The sequence below is a fragment of the Manis pentadactyla genome, chromosome 16 (assembly GCF_030020395.1).
Source record: "Manis pentadactyla isolate mManPen7 chromosome 16, mManPen7.hap1, whole genome shotgun sequence".
NCBI lineage: Eukaryota > Metazoa > Chordata > Mammalia > Pholidota > Manidae > Manis > Manis pentadactyla.
In genome coordinates, this window is record NC_080034.1 from 66117731 (window position 1) to 66140303 (window position 22573).

Below are 22573 nucleotides of genomic sequence, written 5' to 3' on the forward strand. Positions count from 1 at the left end.
CCGCTCTCAGAGGAAAAGCTTTCAGCTTCTCACTGTTATGTATGATGTTGGCTGTGGGCTTATCATATGTTGCCTTTATTATGTTGAGGTATTTGCCCTCCATACCCATTTTGTTGAGAGTTCTTGTCATGAATGGATGTTGAATTTTGTCGAATGCTTTTTCAGAATCTATGGAGATGGTCATGTGGTGTTGGTCCTTTTTATTTATGTGGTGGATGATGTTGGCTGGTTTTCGAATGTTGTACCATCCTTGCATCCCTGGGATGAATCCCACTTGGTCATGGTGTGTGATCTTTTTGATGTATTTTTGAATTTGGTTTGCTAGTATTTTGTTGAGTATTTTTGCATCTACGTTCATCAGAGATATTTGTCTGTAATATTCTTTCTTGGTGGGGTCTTTGCCTGGTTTTGATATTAGGGTGATGTTGGCTTCATAGAATGAGTTTGGGAGTATTGCCTCCTCTTCTATTTTTTGGAAAACTTTAAGGAGAATGGGTATTATTTCTTCTCTGTATGTCTGATGAAATTCTGAAGTAAATCCATCTGGCCCGGGGTTTTGTTCCTGGGAAGATTTTTGATTACCGCTTCAATTTCTTTGCTTTTAATTGGTTTGTTTAGATTTTGTGTTTCTTCCTTGGTCAGTCTTGGAAGGTTGTATTTTTCTAAGAAGTCCATTTCTTCTAGGATTTCCAGCTTATTAGCATACAGGTTTTCATAGTATTCTCTAACAATTCTTTGTATTTCTATGGGGTTCATCGTGATTTTTCCTTTCTCGTTTCTGATTCTGTTGGTGTGTGTTGATTCTCTTTTTCTCTTGATAAGTCTGGCTGGAGGCTTGTCTATTTTGTTTATTTTCTGAAAGAACCATCTCTTGGTTTCATTGATTTTTTTTTTTATATATATTGTTCTGAATTTTATTTATTTCTTCGTTGATCTTTATAATGTCCCTCCTTCTGCTGACTTTAGGCCTCATTCGTTCTTCTTTTTCCAATTTCGATAATTGTGACATTTCACTGTTCATTTGGGATTTTTCTTCCTTCTTTAAATATGGTGGATTGCTATATACTTTCTCTTAAGACTGCTTTTGCTGCATCCCACAGAACTTGGGGCATTGTGTTATTGTCATTTGTTTCCATATATTCCTTCATCTGTATTTTAATCTGGTTGTTGATCCATTGATTATTTAGGAGCACGTTGCTAAGCCTCCATGTGTTTGTGGGCCTTTTTTGCTTTCTTTGTACAGTTTAGTTCTAGTTTTATTCCTTTGTGGTCTGAAAAGTTGGTTGGTAGAATTTCAATTTTTTTGAATTTACTGAGGCTCTTCTTGTGGCCTAGTATTTCGTCTATTCTGGAGAATGTTCCATGTGCACTTGAGAAGAATGTGTATCGTGTTGCTTTTGGATATAGAGTTCTATAGATGTCTATTTGGTCCATCTGTTCTAGTGTGTTGTTCAGCGCCTCTGTATGCTTAGTTATTTTCTGTCTGGGAGATCTATCCTTTGGAGTGTGTGGTGTATTTAAGTCTCCCAAAAGGAATGCTTTGCATTCTATATGCTCCTTTTAGTTCTGTTGGTATTTGTTTCACATATGGTGGTGCTCCTGTGTTGGGTGCATAAATATTTTTAATGGTTATATCCTCTTGTTGCAGTGACCACTTTATCATTACGTAATGCTCTTCTTTATCTATTGTGACTTTCTTTATTTTTAAGTCTATTTTGTCTGCTTGTAGTACTGCAACTCCTGCTTTTTTCTCCCTGTTGTTTGCTTGGAATATCATTTTCCATCCCTTGACTTTTAGTCTCTGTATGTGTTTCGGTTTGAGGTGGGTCTCTTGTAAGCAGCAAATAGATGGGTCTTGCTTTTTTATCCATTGTATTACTCTGTGTCTTTTGATTGTTGCATTCAGTTTATTTACATTTACGGTGATTATTGAAAGATATGTACTTATTGCCATTGTAGGCTTTAGATTTGTAGTTACCAAAGGTTCAAGGTTTGCTTCTTTAGTATCTTACTGCCTAACTTCACTTGCTTATTGAGCAGTTACAGACACTGTGTGGTAATTCTTTATTTCTCTCCTTTCTTATTCCTGCTCCTCCATTCTTTATATTTTGCGTGTTTTATTCTGTGCTCTTTGTGTTTCCTTTAACTGCTTTTGTGTGTAGTTTATATTATTTTTTGCCTTTAGTTAGTATTTGGTTGGTCTGCTTTCTCTGCTGTGATTTTATTTTCTCTGGTGACATCTGTTTAGCCTTAGGCATGCTCCTATCTAGAGCTGCCCCTGTACATTACCCTGTAAAGGTGGTTTGTGGGAGGTAAATTCCCTCAACTTTTGCTTGTCTGGGAATTGTTTACTCCCTCCTTCATATTTAAATAATAATCGTGCTGGATAGAGTATTCTTGGTTCAAGGCCCTTGTGTTTGGTTGCATTAAATATATCATGCCATTCTGTTCTGGCCTGTAAGGTTTCTGCTGAGAAGTCTGATGATATCCTGATGGGTTTTCCTTTGTAGGTGACCTTTTTCCTCTCTCTAGCTCTCTTTAAGACTCTGTCCTAGTCCTTGATGTTTGCCATTTTAATTATTATGTGTCTTGGTGTTGTCCTCTTTGGAATTCTGTGTGCTTCCGTGGTCTGAGCAACTATTTCCTCCCCCATTTTGGAGAAGTTTTCAGCAATTGTTTCTTGTAGGACACTTTCTGTCCCTTTTTCTCTCTCTTCCTCTTCTGGTACCCCTATAATCTGAAGATTGTTCCGTTTGGCCACGCCACACAGTTCTCTTAATATTCTTTCATTCTTGGACATCCTTTTATCTCTCTCTGCGTCAGCTTCTCTGCGTTCCTGTTCTCTGGTTTCTATTCCATCAAAGGCCTCTTGCACCTCATCCAGTCTGCTCGTAAGTCCTTCCAGAGATTGTTTTATTTCTGTAATCTCCCTCCAGACTTCATCCCTTAGCACTTGCATATTTCTCCGAAGATCCGTCAGCATTGTTATGACCTTTATTTTGAATTATTTTTCAGGTAGATTGGTTAGGTCTATCTCCCCAGGTTCCTTCTGAGGGGTGGATGTCTGGGTTAGTCTGGTCTGTATCAAATTCTTCTGTCTTTTCATGGCGATGGAAATAATTGTGGGGAGCTGGCGTGTACGTCGGCTGGGTGAAGGTCCCTTCTTGCTGGTTTGTGGCCTTCCTCTCCTGGGTAAACGGCAACCCCTAGCGGCTTGTGCTGTTCAGCTGTGCGCAGACAGGATTTCTTATTCTTGCCCGGCGGTTGTGGAGGAAGCTCTGCTCTGCTGCCGTGGGAGTGGCCGGCCTCAGGCTACTGTTCTGCTATGGCGGAGCCACGTCGGAGTTCAAATGGGAGGGAGGCTGTTTGTCACCGTGAGGGGCCTCCGAGTAGCGCTGCCACCCAGGGGGTTGGGGCGCCCGGAGTTCCCCAGAATTCCCAGTTACTGGGCTGATTGTGCCGGGGCGGTTCCGTCCACCTGTGAGGCTACTGTCCCTTGAATACTTTCAAAAAGCACTCACTTTTCTTTGTCCCAGCGGCTCTGGCTGTGGGGACAGCTCTCAGGTTTTACTTTCCCGTTTCTCTAGTATCCAGCTCACCACACGCTGTGTGTCTGTGCTCCTGGTGCGGATGTCTGGGGCTGGGTATTTAGCAGTCCTGGGCTCCCTCTCCCTCCCCGCTCTGACTCCTCTCCTCCCGCCTGGAGTTGAAGTGTGGGGCACTCGTGTTCTGCCGGGCTGTGGCTTCCATCTTTCCCCCTACGGAGGTGCTGGGTTCTCGCAGTTGTGGATGTAGCATGGTCGTTGTCTTGTATCTTCTGGTCTCTCTTTTAGGGATAGTCGTATTTGTTGTATTTTCGAAAATATACGTGGTTTTTGGAGGAGGTTTCCCCGCTCTACTCACACCGCCATCTTGGCTCCTTCCACTGTAATAATTTATAAATAATGCTTATCTGCTATTGCTAATGAAAGCACTACCAAGTATATATTCGTATATCCATATAAATCACTCAGACTAATAGGAAGCTCTACACTGGGTGAGTAAAGGCCAAGATTCTATACCTATTTCTGTGCTTAAGAGAATAATGAATGCCTTTTGTTGACTTGATTAAAGATTAAATTCAGAGTATACTTAGGTCTGAAGTTCTAATCTAAATAAATATTTCAAATGTGTATCCAGTTCAACCTTCTCTAACACTTGTAAATAAAACAAAAGATACACTTGTATGTTTATTTTTGTCAAGCTATAATATTCAAAACCTAGGATCACAATCAGCAAAATCATACAATGTGATCAGTCTTCTAAAATCACAACAGAAATTCCAGAAATCTCATTATCCTGCAGGGGATCAATCACATCAATTGAAAAAAAGAAATAAAAATGTATTAAAGTATAGCTTCAAAAGGTACAACTAGCATTGGAAATAGGGGTTAGTATTGTAATAAACAGTAGTATAAAATGTGTTGGCTCTGAAAGTCCTAGGAAAGCTGCAATTTGCAAGTATGGGTATTTAGGTGTATTCTTTTAAAAGTATCCTCATCAGTGTCAATTTGGGACTTTCAAAGGGATATATGAATTTAAAATTGTTAACGATGTGCTTATAGCATATGGAATGGTTTTTTAAAATGAAAATGTCACATTATCAAAATTTAGATTGCTGAATTCAATCAATAGCTAGTACATGACATTTAGAGAATTTGAGCACCACTTATAATTTATTACAAATTATTTCTGTATTTGGCCTGCTGCATTTATTGAAAGAAATGTCATTTATCATGTTACGGCAATTGTTAATACTTCACGCAATCGTGATGTACTGTGCACTTTTTAAAACTTTTTAAATATAATTGTGACAGTGAGAAAAAGAGCAAGTGCCTCCCCTATTTTATGCAAGAGTAGTTCTATTTGTTCAAGTTCATGCAATGAGTGACAGTAACTCAGGACTATCCTTAGGTGTCCTGATTTCCTGATAGACTGTTTTATCCTACTTGTCTGTCCAATATTTATTTCCTAATGAGTATTACTTGTACTTGCAAATATTTATAAAGACTTGAGTTTAACCAGCTTGGTTTATGTTGTTTCTATATACTTATTTAGCATTTGTATTTTAAAATTGTTTTGAGACATTTTATAAAGTCATAGCAATTTAAGACAGGTGGCATGTATATAATGTTAAAGTAAATAATTAAAATTTATATCGAGCATGGGCAACCTTTGGTAAATCTGTACTTACATCTTTCATTATTTGATTCCACTTAAATACCTTCCACCTAGATAGTTAATTATCTAAAATTGTCATAATTTTTCCTATAGGAAAGAATTAAGAGAATACAACGAATCAGAATGGAAAAGGAACTTCGAGCCCAGCAAATTCTAGAGGTAGAATTCTTAAATTTGATATGTTTAAAGTAATATAGCCATGTAATTTAAAGTCTGAAAAATGAAAATTTTATTAGTCTTTTCTCTTCTCTCACTCATACAAATTAACATGTCCATCACAAATTATCTGTATACATATTGCTTAGAATAAGGACCTCTCTGAACCATACTTAGCAAGTTTATCTAATCCTAATAGTGAAAATCCACGAAATAAGAAAAAAAAAAGGGGAAACCTCTCAATAGCCAATATAGTCATAATGATCATATGCTAAAACTCATGCTCTTTACTTTTCAAAACTTCATTAAGTCTTATATTTAGATACCTGGTTTTCATTTAGAAATGAAACATGACAAAAGTAGGAGTGTTCAATGTGCCAACAGTTTAACCATCTTTGTTTTCTGAGTTGGGACAGAACTTGGCTGACAGAATAAGGCTCAAGGACATCCTGGCAACAGCAAAAGGAATAGCTAAGACAGCAAGGGAAAATAGGATAAACAGAAACTCCAAACCCTAGCAACAGTCTGTAATCTTGTAGTTAAAAAGGAAGCAATTTTCAACACCTTTATGGCCAAAAGGCATTTCTGTTATCAAACTGTGTAGTAGAGTAACTTATGTCAAGAGTAACTGCCCAAGTCCTCAAGAAAAAGTCAAATTATGTTAAGTGTACTGTGTCTAAGCTGTACATGTATATGTCTCAAAATTATTCAAAGTACTTTTGTCCAAAATAAGCTTTTTAATGTTGAAAATTATTATATCCCAAACCCTTAGCTGTTCGGGAAACTGTTGCCGTAAAAATCGGCTTATTCCCTGATCAAGGCGGTTAGCTGAGGTTTTCACAGTTACAGGTTTTTTCCTTGCAGAAACATGTACACATATTCCCTTACCCATTTCAAATGAATTTTAAAACACTCCAAATTGAAAATATTAAAGTACTTTGGCAATTACTACTAGATAATTATGAAGCTACTAGTTAATGACTTGAAGAGTATAAAGCTCAAATTTGATAGCATGAGCTTGATATTCAGGATGTGCTTCATTAAAGGTTATGTTTCTATTATATTAGGGAAAAATACCTTGAATTTAACCACAGTCGATTAAATCGACTTTAACGTTTCATTTAAGTTATTTAAGTAATGTATTTATCTCAGATTTTAAGTATTATAAAAGAAACTTCAAATAAAGTAGACACGTGCATTTTTAAATGTTCCTGATTTGTCCTTTAACCTTTATTGTTAAAATCTATCCCGTTTTTCAAAACTTTCTACACTGATGATGTTTTACTTTAAAAAATCAGAGAACAAGCAACAAATGACATAACATCACTTTTCTGTGATTAAGTTTTAAGGTAAAATAACACTCAAATTATTTCAGTATTTTTACAGAGTTTGAAGAAGAAAGCCTGACATACTGTTACGATTTAAGAATTTTTTTGTATATCTTAAGTGTATTCTATACCTTAGAAATGAAATTAGTACGTTAAATGTAACAAACTGAGGGGAAATCTGTAATTGTCTACATACATGTTACATACTGTTTTGAACCTTGCGAGGCATGGAGCCCCATTTTCAAGTGTAAGGTCATATTCAGTTTGTGGTGGTGCTGTTGCATGACTTTGAGACCTATTTTATATGCACAGGCTAAGAGGATAAAGAAGGAAGAAGCTGCAAAAGCTAAATTTTTGGAGGCTGAGAAACGAAAACAGGTAAATGTTGAGGACAGTCAGAGTTCTTACTTTTTTCTATTTATTTTGTTATCATTCATCCACAATGACATGAAGAACATTATGTTTACTAGGCTCCCTCCTTCACCAAGTCCCCCCCACAAAACCCTTTCCAGTCACTGTCTATCAGCATAGTAAGATGTTGTAGAATCACCACTTGTCTTCCCTGCACTGCACAGCCCTCCCCGGGCCCCCACCCCACATTATACATGCTAATCGTAAGGCCCTCTTTATTTTTCCCCTGCCCTTATCCCTCCCTTTTCATCCATCCTTCCCAGTTACTTTCCCTTTGGTAACTGTGAGTCCATTCTTGGGTTCTGTGATTGTGCTGCTGTTTTGTTCCTTCAGTTTTTCTTTGTTCTTATACTCCACATATGAGTGAAGTCATTTGTTACTTGTCTTTCTCCGCCTGGCTTATTTCACTGAGCATAATACCCTCTAGATCCATCCATATTGTTGCAAATGGTAGGATTTGTTTTGTTCTTATGGCTGAAGAATACTCCACTGTGTATATGTACCACCTCTTCTTTATCCATTCATCTACTGATGGACGTTTAGGTTGCTTTCATTTCTTGGCTATTGTAAATAGTGCTGTGATGAAGATAGGGGTGGATGTGTCTTTTTCAAACTGGGCTGCTGCATTCTTAGGGTAAATTCCTAGAAGTGGAATTCCTGGGTCAAATGGTATGTCTATTTTGAGCTTTATGAAGAACATCCATACTCCATTCCACAATGGCTGAACTAATTTACATTCCCACCAGCAGTGTAGGAGGCTTCCCCTCTCTCTCCAACCTCGCTAACATTTGTTGTTTGTCTTTTGGATGGTGGCGATCCTTACTGGGTGAGGTGATATCTCGTTGTGCTTTAATTTGCATTTCTCTGATGACAAGCGATGTGGAACATCTTTTCGTATGTCTGTTCGCCAACTGAATTTCTTCTTTGGAGAACTGTCTGTTCAGCTCCTCTACTAATTTTTTAATTGGATAATTCACTTTTTATTTGTTGAGGTGCGTGAGCTCTTTATATATTTTGGATGTCAACCCTTTATCGGATCTGTCATTTATGAATATATTCTCCCATACTGCAGGGTACCTTTCTGTTCTAATGATGGCGTCCTTTGATGTACAGAGGCTTTTCAGCTTGATATAGTCCCACTTGTTCATTTTTGCCTTTGTTTCCCTTGCCCGGGGAGATACGTGCATGAAGAAGTTGCTCATGTTTATGTCCAAGAAAGTTTTGCCCATGTTTTCTTTAAAGAGTTTTATGGTTTCATGACTTACAATCAGATCTTTGATCCATTCTGAGATTTCTTTTTTTTATGGGGTTAGACAATAATCTGGTTTCATTCCCTTACATGTAGTTGTCCAGTTTTTGAATACTGTGGCTTTGTAGTAGAGCTTGAAGTTGGGGAGTGAGATTCCCCCCCCCCCCCACTTTATTCTACCTTCTCAGGATTGCTTTGGCTATTCGGGGTCTTTGGTGTTTCCATATGAATTGTTGAACTCTTTGTTCCAGTTCGTTGAACAATGTTGTTGGTAATTTGGTAGGGATTGCATCAAACCTGCATATTGGTGTGGGCATATTAGAGTTTTTTTTGTACAGTATCATGTCATTTGCGAATAGTGACAGTTTAACCTCTTCCTTACCAGTTTGGGTTCCTTGTATTTCTTTGATTTGTCTAATTCCTGTGCCTAGGACCTCCAGTATTATGTTGAATAACAGTGGGGAGAATGGGGATCCCTGTCTTGTTCCCGCTCTCAGAGGAAAAGCTTTCAGCTTCTCACTGTTATGTATGATGTTGGCTGTGGGCTTATCATATGTTGCCTTTATTATGTTGAGGTATTTGCCCTCCATACCCATTTTGTTGAGAGTTCTTGTCATGAATGGATGTTGAATTTTGTCGAATGCTTTTTCAGAATCTATGGAGATGGTCATGTGGTGTTGGTCCTTTTTATTTATGTGGTGGATGATGTTGGCTGGTTTTCGAATGTTGTACCATCCTTGCATCCCTGGGATGAATCCCACTTGGTCATGGTGTGTGATCTTTTTGATGTATTTTTGAATTTGGTTTGCTAGTATTTTGTTGAGTATTTTTGCATCTACGTTCATCAGAGATATTTGTCTGTAATATTCTTTCTTGGTGGGGTCTTTGCCTGGTTTTGATATTAGGGTGATGTTGGCTTCATAGAATGAGTTTGGGAGTATTGCCTCCTCTTCTATTTTTTGGAAAACTTTAAGGAGAATGGGTATTATTTCTTCTCTGTATGTCTGATGAAATTCTGAAGTAAATCCATCTGGCCCGGGGTTTTGTTCCTGGGAAGATTTTTGATTACCGCTTCAATTTCTTTGCTTTTAATTGGTTTGTTTAGATTTTGTGTTTCTTCCTTGGTCAGTCTTGGAAGGTTGTATTTTTCTAAGAAGTCCATTTCTTCTAGGATTTCCAGCTTATTAGCATACAGGTTTTCATAGTATTCTCTAACAATTCTTTGTATTTCTATGGGGTTCATCGTGATTTTTCCTTTCTCGTTTCTGATTCTGTTGGTGTGTGTTGATTCTCTTTTTCTCTTGATAAGTCTGGCTGGAGGCTTGTCTATTTTGTTTATTTTCTGAAAGAACCATCTCTTGGTTTCATTGATTTTTTTTTTTATATATATTGTTCTGAATTTTATTTATTTCTTCGTTGATCTTTATAATGTCCCTCCTTCTGCTGACTTTAGGCCTCATTCGTTCTTCTTTTTCCAATTTCGATAATTGTGACATTTCACTGTTCATTTGGGATTTTTCTTCCTTCTTTAAATATGGTGGATTGCTATATACTTTCTCTTAAGACTGCTTTTGCTGCATCCCACAGAACTTGGGGCATTGTGTTATTGTCATTTGTTTCCATATATTCCTTCATCTGTATTTTAATCTGGTTGTTGATCCATTGATTATTTAGGAGCACGTTGCTAAGCCTCCATGTGTTTGTGGGCCTTTTTTGCTTTCTTTGTACAATTTAGTTCTAGTTTTATTCCTTTGTGGTCTGAAAAGTTGGTTGGTAGAATTTCAATTTTTTTGAATTTACTGAGGCTCTTCTTGTGGCCTAGTATTTCGTCTATTCTGGAGAATGTTCCATGTGCACTTGAGAAGAATGTGTATCGTGTTGCTTTTGGATATAGAGTTCTATAGATGTCTATTTGGTCCATCTGTTCTAGTTTGTTGTTCAGCGCCTCTGTATGCTTAGTTATTTTCTGTCTGGGAGATCTATCCTTTGGAGTGTGTGGTGTATTTAAGTCTCCCAAAAGGAATGCTTTGCATTCTATATGCTCCTTTTAGTTCTGTTGGTATTTGTTTCACATATGGTGGTGCTCCTGTGTTGGGTGCATAAATATTTTTAATGGTTATATCCTCTTGTTGCAGTGACCACTTTATCATTACGTAATGCTCTTCTTTATCTATTGTGACTTTCTTTATTTTTAAGTCTATTTTGTCTGCTTGTAGTACTGCAACTCCTGCTTTTTTCTCCCTGTTGTTTGCGTGGAATATCATTTTCCATCCCTTGACTTTTAGTCTCTGTATGTGTTTCGGTTTGAGGTGGGTCTCTTGTAAGCAGCAAATAGATGGGTCTTGCTTTTTTATCCATTGTATTACTCTGTGTCTTTTGATTGTTGCATTCAGTTTATTTACATTTACGGTGATTATTGAAAGATATGTACTTATTGCCATTGTAGGCTTTAGATTTGTAGTTACCAAAGGTTCAAGGTTTGCTTCTTTAGTATCTTACTGCCTAACTTCACTTGCTTATTGAGCAGTTACAGACACTGTGTGGTAATTCTTTATTTCTCTCCTTTCTTATTCCTGCTCCTCCATTCTTTATATTTTGCGTGTTTTATTCTGTGCTCTTTGTGTTTCCTTTAACTGCTTTTGTGTGTAGTTTATATTATTTTTTGCCTTTAGTTAGTATTTGGTTGGTCTGCTTTCTCTGCTGTGATTTTATTTTCTCTGGTGACATCTGTTTAGCCTTAGGCATGCTCCTATCTAGAGCTGCCCCTGTACATTACCCTGTAAAGGTGGTTTGTGGGAGGTAAATTCCCTCAACTTTTGCTTGTCTGGGAATTGTTTACTCCCTCCTTCATATTTAAATAATAATCGTGCTGGATAGAGTATTCTTGGTTCAAGGCCCTTGTGTTTGGTTGCATTAAATATATCATGCCATTCTGTTCTGGCCTGTAAGGTTTCTGCTGAGAAGTCTGATGATATCCTGATGGGTTTTCCTTTGTAGGTGACCTTTTTCCTCTCTCTAGCTCTCTTTAAGACTCTGTCCTAGTCCTTGATGTTTGCCATTTTAATTATTATGTGTCTTGGTGTTGTCTTCTTTGGAATTCTGTGTGCTTCCGTGGTCTGAGCAACTATTTCCTCCCCCATTTTGGAGAAGTTTTCAGCAATTGTTTCTTGTAGGACACTTTCTGTCCCTTTTTCTCTCTCTTCCTCTTCTGGTACCCCTATAATCTGAAGATTGTTCCGTTTGGCCACGCCACACAGTTCTCTTAATATTCTTTCATTCTTGGACATCCTTTTATCTCTCTCTGCGTCAGCTTCTCTGCGTTCCTGTTCTCTGGTTTCTATTCCATCAAAGGCCTCTTGCACCTCATCCAGTCTGCTCGTAAGTCCTTCCAGAGATTGTTTTATTTCTGTAATCTCCCTCCAGACTTCATCCCTTACCTCTTGCATATTTCTCCGAAGATCCGTCAGCATGGTTATGACCTTTATTTTGAATTATTTTTCAGGGAGATTGTTTAGGTCTATCTCCCCAGGTTCCTTCTGAGGGGTGGATGTCTGGGTTAGTCTGGTCTGTATCAAATTCTTCTGTCTTTTCATGTCAATGGAAATAGTTGTGGGGAGCTGGCATGTATGTCGGCTGGGTGAAGGTCCCTTCTTGCTGGTTTGTGGCCTTCCTCTCCTGGGTAAACGGCGACCCCTAGCGGCTTGTGCTGTTCAGCTGTGCGCAGACAGGGTTTCTTATTCTTGCCCGGCGGTTGTGGAGGAAGCTCTGCTCTGCTGCCGTGGGAGTGGCCGGCCTCAGGCTACTGTTCTGCTATGGCGGAGCCACGTCGGAGGGGAAATGGGAGGGAGGCTGTTTGTCACCGTGAGGAGACTCCGAGTAGCGCTACCACCCAGGGGGTTCGGGTGCCCGGAGTTCCCCAGAATTCCCAGTTACTGGGCTGATTGCTCCGGGGCAGTTCTGTCCACCTGTGAGGCTACTGTCCCTTGAATACTTTCAAAAAGCACTCACTTTTCTTTGTCCCAGCCGCTCTGGCTGTGGGGACAGCTCTCAGGTTTTACTTTCCCGTTTCTCTAGTATCCAGCTCACCACACGCTGTGTGTCTGTGCTCCTGGTCCGGATGTCTGGGGCTGGGTATTTAGCAGTCCTGGGCTCCCTCTCTCTCCCCACTCTGACTCCTCTCCTCCCGCCCGTAGTTGGTGTGAGGGGCGCTCGTGTTCCGCCGGGCTGTGGCTTCCACCTTACCCCCTTCGGAGGCGCTGGGTTCTCGCAGGTGTGGATGTAGCATGGTTGTTGTCCTGTATCTTCTGGGCTCTCTTTTAGGGATAGTCGTATTTGTTGTATTTTCGAAAATATACGTGGTTTTTGGAGGAGGTTTACCCGCTCTACTCACACCGCCATCTTGGCTTCTTCCACTGTAATGATTTATAAATAATGCTTATCTCTGCTATTGCTAATGAAAGCACTACGAAGTATATTTTCGTATATCCATATAAATCACTCAGACTAATAGAAAGCTCTACACTGGGTGAGTAAAGGCCAAGATTCTATACCTATTTCTGTGCTGAAGAGAATAATGAATGCCTTTTGTTGACTTGATTAAAGATGAAATTCAGAGTATACTTAGGTCTGAAGTTCTAATCTAAATAAATATTTCAAATGTGTATCCAGTGCAACCTTCTCTAACACTTGTAAATAAAACAAAAGATACACTTGTATGTTTATTTTAGTCAACTATAATATTCAAAACCTAGGATCACAATCAGCAAAATCATACAATGTGATCAGTCTTCTAAAATCACTACAGAAATTCCAGAAATCTCATTATCCTGCAGGGGATCAATAACATCAATTGAAAAAAAGAAATAAAAATGTATTAAAGTATAGCTTCAAAAAGTACAACTAGCATTGGAAATAGGTGTTAGTATTGTAATAAACAGTAGTATAAAATGTGTTGGCTCTGAAAGTCCTAGGAAAACTGCAATTTGCAAGTAGCGGAATTAAGGTGTATTCTTTTAAAAGTATCCTCATCAGTGCCAATTTGGGACTTTCAAAGGGATATATGAATTTAAAATTGTGAACGATGTGCTTATAGCATATGGAATGGTTTTTTAAAAAGAAAATGTCACATTATCAAAATTTAGATTGCTGAATTCAAACAATAGCTTGTACATGACATTTAGAGAATTTGAGCACCACTTATAATGTATTACAAATTATTTCTGTATTTGGCCTGCTGCATTTATTGAAAGAAATGTCATTTATCATGTTACGGCAATTGTTACACGCAATCGTGATGTACTGTGCACTTTTTAAAACTTTTTAAATATAATTGTGACAGTGAGAAAAAGAGCAAGTGCCTCCCCTATTTTATGCAAGAGTAGTTCTATTTGTTCAAGTTCATGCAATGAGTGACAGTAACTCAGGACTATCCTTAGGTGTCCTGATTTCCTGATAGACTGTTTTATCCTACTTGTCTGTCCAATATTTATTTCCTAATGAGTATTACTTGTACTTGCAAATATTTATAAAGACTTGAGTTTAACCAGCTTGGTTTATGTTGTTTCTATATACTTATTTAGCATTTGTATTTTAAAATTGTTTTGAGACATTTTATAAAGTCATAGCAATTTAAGACAGGTGGCATGTATATAATGTTAAAGTAAATAATTAAAATTTATATCGAGCATGGGCAACCTTTGGTAAATCTGTACTTACATCTTTCATTATTTGATTCCACTTAAATACCTTCCACCTAGATAGTTAATTATCTAAAATTGTCATAATTTTTCCTATAGGAAAGAATTAAGAGAATACAACAAATCAGAATGGAAAAAGAACTTCGAGCCCAGCAAATTCTAGAGGTAGAATTCTTAAATTTGATATGTTTAAAGTAATATTGACATGTATTTTAAAGTCTGAAAAATGAAAATTTTATCAGTCTGTTCTCTCACTCATACAAATTAACATGTCCATCACAAATTATCTGTAAACATAATGTATAGAATAAGGACCTCTCTGAACCATACTTAGCAAGTTTATCTAATCCTAATAGTAAAAATCCAGGAAATAAGTAAAGGAAAAAAAGAAAGGGGAAACCTCTCAATAGCCAATATAGTCATAAAGATCATATGCTAAAACTCACGCTCTTTACTTTTCAAAATGTCATTAAGTATTACAGTTAGATACCTGCTTTTCATTTAGAAATAAAACATGACAAAAGTAAAAGTAAGTGTTATATGTGGAAATATTTTAACCATGTTTGTTTTCTGAGTTCAGCAGAACTGGGCTGAAGGAATAGGGCTCAAGGACATGCTGGCAACAGCAAAAGGAATAGCTAAAAGACAGCAAGGGAAAATAGGATAAACAGAAACTCCAAAGCCTAGCAACAGTCTGTAATCTGGTAGTTAAATAGGAAGCAATTTTCAACACCTTACTGGCCCAAAGGCATTTCTGTTATCAAACTGTGTAGTATAGTAACTGATGTCAAGAATAACTGCCCAAGTCCTCAAGAAAAAGCCAAATTATGTTAAGTGTACTGTGTCTAAGCTGTACATGTATATGTCTCAAAATTATCCGAAGTACTTTTGTCCCAAACAAGCTTTCTAATGTTGAAAATTACTATGACCCAAACCCTTAGCTGTTCAGGAAACTGTTGCCATAAAAGTTGGCTTATTCCCTGAGCAAGGCAGTTAGCTGACGTTTTCACAGTTACAGATCTTTTTTTTCTAAAAACATATACACATATTCCCTTACCCATTTCAAATTAATTTTAAAACCCTCCAAATTGAAAATATTAAAGTACATTGGCAATTACTAGTAGATAATTATGAAACTACTAGTTAATGACTTGAAGATTATAAAGCTCAAATTTGATAGCATGAGCTTGATATTCAGGATGTGCTTCACGAAAGGTTATGTTTCTATTATATTAGGGAAAAAAAACCTTGAATTTAACAACAGTAGGTTAAGTCGGGTTTAATTTTTCATTTAAGTTATTTAAGTAATGGATTTATCTCAAATTTTAAGTATTACAAAAGAAACTTCAAATAAACTATACACGTGCATTTTTAAATGTTCCTGATTTGTCCTTTAACCTTTATTGTTAAAATCCCGTTTTTCTAAACTTTCTACACTGATGATGTTTTACTTTAAAAAATCAGAGAACAAGCAACAAATGACCTAACATCACTGTTCTGTGATTAAGTTTTAAGGTAAAATAACACTCAAATTATTTCAGAATTTTTACAGAGTTTGAAGAAGAAAAGCTGACATACTGTTACGATTTAAGAATTTTTTTGTATATCTTAAGTGTAATCTATACCTTAGAAATGAAATTAGTACGTTAAACGTAACAAACTGAGGGGAAATCTGTAATTGTCTACATACATGTTACATACTGTATTGTACCTTGCGAGGCATGGAGCCCCATTTTCAAGTGTAAGGTCATATTCAGGTTGTGGTGGTGCTGTTGCATGACTTTGAGACCTATTTTATATGCACAGGCTAAGAGGATAAAGAAGGAAGAAGCTGCAAAAGCCAAATTTTTGGAGGCTGAGAAACGAAAACAGGTAAATGTAGAGGACAGTCAGAGTTTTTAGTTTTTCAAATTTATTTAGTTTTTGAAATTTATTGATTAAATATTATTTATTTATTTTAAATGAATTTTGTTATCCTTAATCCACAATGACATGAATAACATTATGTTTACTAGGCTCCCCGCTTCACCTAGTCCCCCCCACAAACCCTATTATAGTCACTGTCCATCAGTGTAGTAAGAAGTTGTAGAATCACTACTTGTCTTCCGTGCATTGCACAGCCCTCCCCGGGCCCCCACACCACCTTATACATGCTAATCGTAATGCCCCCTTTAATTTTACCCTGCCCTCATCCCTCCCTTCCCACCCATCCTCCCCAGTCCCTTTCCCTTTGGTAACTGTGAGTCCATTCTTGGGTTCTGTGATTGTGCTGCTGTTTTGTTCCCTCAGTTTTTCTTTGTTCTTAAACTCCACATATGAGTGAAGTCATTTGGCACTTGTCTTTCTCCGCCTCGCTTATTTCACTGAGCATAATATCCTCTTGCTCCATCCATGTTGTTGCAAATGGAAGGATTTGTTTTCTTCTTTTGGGTGAATAATATTTCACTGTGCATATGTACCACCTCTTCTTTACCCATTCATCTACTGATGACACTTAGGTTGCTTCCATTTCTTGGCTATTGTAAATAGTGCTGCGATAAACATAGGGGTGCATCTGTCTTTTTCAAACTGGGCTGCTGTATTCTTAGGGTAAATTCCCAGAAGTGGGTTTCCTGGGTCAAATGGTATTTGTATTTTGAGCTTTCTGTGGAACCTCCATACTGCTTTCCACAATGGTTGAACTAATTTACATTCCCACCAGCAGTGTAGGAGGGTTCCCCTTCCTTCATAACCTCACCAACATTTGTTGTTCTTTGTGTTTTGGATGGTGTCAATCCTTACTGTTGTGAGGTGATAACTCATTGTGGTTTTAATTTGCATTTCTCTGATGACTAGCGATGTGGAGCATCTTTTCATGTGTCTGTTGGCCATCTGAATTTCTTCTTTGGAGAACTGTGTGTTCAGCTCCTCTGGTCATTTTTTAATTGGATTATTTGCTTTTTGTTTCCTTAGGTGCATGAGCTCTTTATATATTTTGGATGTCCACCCTTTATCAGATATGTCATTTATGAGTATATTCTCCCATACTGCAGTTTACCTTTTTGTTCTAATGAAGGTGTCCTTTGCTGTACATATGCTTTTCAGCTTGATATAGTCCCACTTGTTCATTTTTGCTTTTGTTTCCCTTACCCGGGTAAATACGTTCATGAAGAAGTTGCTCGTGTTCATGTACAAGAAAGTTTTGCCTATGTTTTCTTTTACGAGTTTTATGGTTTCATGACTTACATTCAGATCTGTGATCCATTCTGAGTTTACTTTTTTGTATGGTGGTCGACAATAATACGGTTTCTTTCTCTTACATACTGTTTTCCAATTTTTGAATATTGTGGCTTTGTAGTAGAGCTTGAAGTTGGGGAGTGAGATCCCCCCCACTTTATACTTCCTTCTCAGGATTGCCTTGGCTATTTTGGGTCTTTGGTGTTCCCATATGAAGGTTTGAACTATTCGTTGCAGTTCATTGAAGAATGTTGTTGGTAATTTGATAGGGTTTGCAACAAGTCTGCTTATTGGTGTGGACATGATGGCCATTTTGGCGATATTAATTCTTCCTAGCCAGGAGCATGGGATGAGTTTCCATTTGCTAGTGTCCTCTTTAATTTCTCTTAAGAGAGTCTTATAGTTTTCAGGGTATAGGACTTTCACTTCCTTGGTTCGGTTTATTCCTAGGTATTTTATTCTTTTTGATACAGTTGTGAATGGAATTGTTTTCCTGATTTCTCTATTAGTTCATTGTTAGTGTATAGGAAAGCCACAGATTTCTGTGTGTTAATTTTGTATCCTGCAAGTTTGCTGTATTCCGATATCTGTTCTAGTAGTTTTTGAGTGGAGTCTTTATGGTTTTTTATGTACAATATCATGTCATCTGCATATAGTGACAGATTAACCTCTTCTTTACCAGTTTGAATTTCTTGTATTTCTTTGTTTTCTCTAACTCTCGTGCCTAGGACCTCCAGTATTATGTTGAATAACAGTGGGGAGGTTGGGCATCCCTGTTTTGTTCACGATCTCAGAGGAAAAGCTTTCAGCTTCTTGCTATTCAGTATGATGTTGGCTGTGGGCTTATCATGTATGGCCATTATGTTGAGGTACTTGCCCTGTATACCGATTTTTCTGAGAGTTTTTATCATGAATGGATGTTGAATTTTGTCCAATGCTTTTTCAGGATCTATGGAAATGGTCATGTGGTTTTTGTCCTTCTTGTTTATGTGTTGGATGATGTTGGTGGATTTTCGAATGTTGTACCATCCTTGCATCCCTGGGATGAGTCCCACTTGGTCATGGTGTTTGATCCTTTTGATGTATTTTTTAATTTGGTTTGCTAATATTTTTTTGAGTATTTTTGTATCTATGTTCATCAGGGATACTGGTCTGTAATTTTCTTTTTTGGTGGGGTCTTTGCCTGGTTTTGGTATTGGGGTGATGTTGGCTTCATAGAATGAGTTTGGGAGTATTCTCTCCTCTTCTATTTTTTGGAAAACTTTAAGGAGAATGGGTATTATGTCTTCTCTGTATGTGTGATAAAATTCTGAGGAAAATCCATCTCTCCCTGGGGTTTTGTTCCTGGGTAGTTGATTACCACTTCAATTTCTTTGCTGGTAATTGGTTTGTTTAGATTTTGTGTTTCTTCCTTGGTCAGTCTTGGACGGTTGTATTTTTCTAAGAAGTTGTCCATTTCTTCTAGGTTTTCCAGCTTGTTATCATATAGGTTTTCATAGTGTTCTCTAAGAATTCTTTGTATTTCTATGGGGTCTGTCGTGAGTTTTTCTTTCTCATTTCTGATTCTGTTGATGTGTGTTGATTCTGTTTTTCTCTTAATAAGTCTTGCTAGAGGCTTATCTAGTTTGTTTATTTTTTCAAAGAACCAGCTCTTGGTTTCATTGATTTTTTTTTCTATTTTATTTATTTGTTCATTGATCTTTATTATGTTCCTCCAGCTGACTTTAGGCCTCATTTGTTCTTTTTCCAATTTTGATAATTGTGACATTAGACTATTCATTTGGGATTGTTCTTCCTTCTTTAAATATGCCTGGATTGCTATGTGCTTTTCTCTTAGGACTGCTTTTGCTGCGTCCCTCAGAAGTTGGAGCTTTGTGCTGTTGTTGTCATTTGTTTCCATATATTGCTTGATCTCTATATTAATATGGTCGTTGATCTATTGATTATTTAGGAGCATGTTGTTAAGCCTCCATGTGTTTGTGGGCCTTTTTGCTTTCTTTGTACAATTTAGTTCTAATTTTATTCCTTTGTGGTCTGAAAAGTTGGTTGGTAGAATTTCAATCTTTTGGAATTTACTGAGGCTCTTCTTGTGGCCTAGTATTTGGTCTATTCTGGAGAATGTTCCACGAGCACTTGAGAAGAATGTGTATCCTGTTGCTCTTGTATGTAGAGTTCTATAGATGTCTATTAGTTCCGTCTGTTCTAGTGTGTTCTTCATTGCCTCTGTGTCCTTACTTATTTTCTGTCTAGTGGATCTGTCCTTTGAAGTGAATGGTGTGTTGACGTCTCCCAAAATGAAAGCATTGCATTCTATTTCCTCCTTTTAGTTTTGTTGGTATTTGTTTCACATATGCTGGTGTGCTGTGTTGGGTGCATATATATTTATAATGGTTATATCCTCTTGTTGCACTGACCCCTTTATCATTATGTAATGCCCTTCTTTATCTCTTGTGACTTTCTTTGTTTTTAAGTCTATTTTGTCTGCTACTAGTACTGCCACACCGGCTTTTGTCTCCCTTTTGTTTGCATGGAATATCATTTTCCATCCCTTGACTTTTTGTCACTGCATGTCTTTGGGTTTGAAGTGGGTCTCTTTTAAGCAGCAAATAGATGGGTCTTGCTTTTTTTTTTTTTTTTTTTTTAAATAATTATTTTTTATTGAAGGGTAGTTGACGCACAGTATTACATTACATTAGTTTCAAGTGTACAACACAGTGGTAGAACATTTATATACATAATTCGAGGTTCCAGCTATCACCCTACCAAGCTGTTACAATATCTTGACTATATTCCTTATGCTATACATTACATCCCGGTTACTTATTTATTTTACCATTGGAAGTCTGTCCTTTTTTTTTTTTTTTTTTTTTTTTTTTGTGAGGGCATCTCTCATATTTACTGATCAAATGGTTGTTAACGACAATAAAATTCTGTATAGGGGAGTCAATGCTCAATGCACAATCATTAATCCACCCCAAGCCTAACTTTTGTCAGTCTCCAATCTTCTGAGGCATAACAAACAAGTTCTTACATGGAGAACAAATTCTTACATAATGAATAAGTTACATAGTGAACAGTACAAGGGCAGTCATCACAGAAACTTTCAGTTTTGCTGGGGGTCTTGCTTTTTTATCCATTGTATTATTCTGCATCTTTTGATTGGTGCATTCAGTTTATTTACATTTACGGTGATTATTGAAGGATACGTACTTATTGGCATTGCAGGCTTTAGATTTGTGGTTACCAAAGGTTCAAGGTTAGGTTCTTTAGTATCTTACTGCCTAACTTGACTTGCTTATTGAGCAATTGTAGACACTGTCTGGTGATTCTTTATTTCTCTCCTTTCTTATTCTTTCTCCTCCATTCTTTATAAATTGGGTGTTTTATTCTGTGCTCTTTTGTGTTTCCTTTAATTGCCTTTGTGTGTAGTTGATTCTATTTTTTGCCTTTAGTTCGAATTTGGTCTGTCTGCTTTCTTTGCTGTGATTTTATTTTCTCCAGTGACATCTGTTTAGCCTTGGTAGTGCTGCCATCTAGAGCTGTCCGTCTACAATACCCTGTAAAGGTGGTTTGTGGGAGTTAAATTCCCTCATCTTCTGCTTGTCTGGGAATTGTTTACTCCCTCCTTCATATTAAATGATAAACGTGCTGGATATAGTATTCCTGGTTGAAGGCCCTTCTGTTTCATTGCATTAAATATATCATGCCATTCTCTTCTGGCCTGTAAAGTTTCTGCTCAGAAGTCTGATGATAGCCTGATGGGTTTTTCCTCATAGGTGGCCTTTTTCCTCTCTGTAGCAGCCTTTAAAACTCTATCCTCATCCTTGATCTTTGCCATTTTAGTTATTATGTGTCTTGGTGCTGTCCTCTTTGAAGTTCTGTGTGCTCTGTGGTCTGAGGAACTATTTCCTCCCCCGTTTCTGGGAAGGTTTCAGCAATTATTTCTTCAAGGACACTTTCTATCCCTTTTTTCTGTCTCATCTTCTTCTGGTACCCCTATAATGCGAAGACTGTTCCGTTTGGTTTGGCCACGCAGTTCTCTTGATATTCTTTCATTCCTGGACATCCTTTTATCTCTCTCTGCATCAACTTCTCTGCGTTCCTGTTCTCTGATTTCTATTCCATTAAAGGCTTCTTGTACCTCATCCAGTCTGCTCTTAAGTCCTTCCAGAGATTGTTTTATTTCTGTAATCTCCCTCTGGACTTCATACCTTAGCTCTTGCATATTTCTCTGAAGATCCATAAGCATGGTTATGACCTTTATTTTGAATTATTTTTCAGGGAGATTGGTTACGTCTATCTCCCGAGGTTCCTTCTCAGGGGAGGATGTCTGGATTAGTCTGGTCTGCATCAAATTCTTCTGTCTTTTCATGGCGATAGAGGTAGTTCTGGGGAGCTGGTGTGTATGTCGCTGGGAGGTCGTCCCTTCTTGCTGGTTTGTGGCCTTCCTCTCCTGGGAGAACGGCGACCCCTAGCGGCTTGTGCTGGGCAGCTGCACGCATACTGGGTTTCTTATTCTTGCCCGGCGGTTTTGGAGGAAGCTCTGCCCTGCTGCCATGGGAGAGGCCGGCCTCAGACTACTGTTCTGCTATGGCGGAGCCACGTCGGCGTTGAAATGGGAGGGAGGCTGTTTGTCACCGTGAGGGGCCTCCGAGTAGCGCTGCCACCCAGGGGTTCGGGGCGCCCCGAGTTTCCCGGGATTCCCAGTAACTGGGCTGATTGCACCGGGGTGTTTCCTACAGTTTGAGGCTCCTGTCCCTTTAAGACTTTCAAAAAGCACTCGCTTTTCTCTGTCCTTGGGGCTCCGGCTGTGGGGGCAGCTCGCAGGTTTTACTGTCCCGTTTCTCTAGCATCCAGCTCGCCACTCGCTGTGTGTCTGCTCTCCTAGTGCTTATGGCTGGGGCTGGGAATTTAGCAGTCCTGGGCTCCCTCTCCCTCCCTGCTGTGACTCCTCTCCTCCCGCTAGGAGCTGGGGTAAGAGTCGCTCATGTCCTGCCGGGCTGCGGCTTGTATCTTACCCCCTTCGGAGGCACTGTGTTCTCACAGGTGTGGATGTTGCCTGGCTGTTGTCCTGTATCTTCTGGTCTCACTTTTAGGGATAGTTGTATTTGTTGTATTTTCAAAAATATATAGGGTTTTTGGAGGAGATTTCCACCGCTCTATTCACGCCGCCATCTTGGCTCCTTCCCCTGCACTGATTTATAAATAATGTTTATCTCTGCTATTGCTAATGAAAGCACTACCAAGTATATATATGTACATCCGTATAAATCACTCAGACTAAAACAACAGCTCTA

At 38.1% G+C, this 22573-nt stretch overlaps 1 protein-coding gene across 1 annotated transcript in view; it reads left to right on the plus strand.

The window, feature by feature from the left end:
* Positions 1 to 14159: 14159 nt before the first annotated feature.
* Positions 14160 to 22573, plus strand: part of LOC130681338 (bromodomain adjacent to zinc finger domain protein 2B-like) — a 33101-nt gene continuing 24687 nt past the window's right edge. The window contains exon 1 of the mRNA XM_057494127.1: positions 14160 to 14225. Within this exon, the coding sequence (XP_057350110.1) occupies positions 14190 to 14225 (36 nt within the window). The 5' untranslated portion in view covers positions 14160 to 14189. The remainder of the gene's footprint in view (positions 14226 to 22573) is intronic.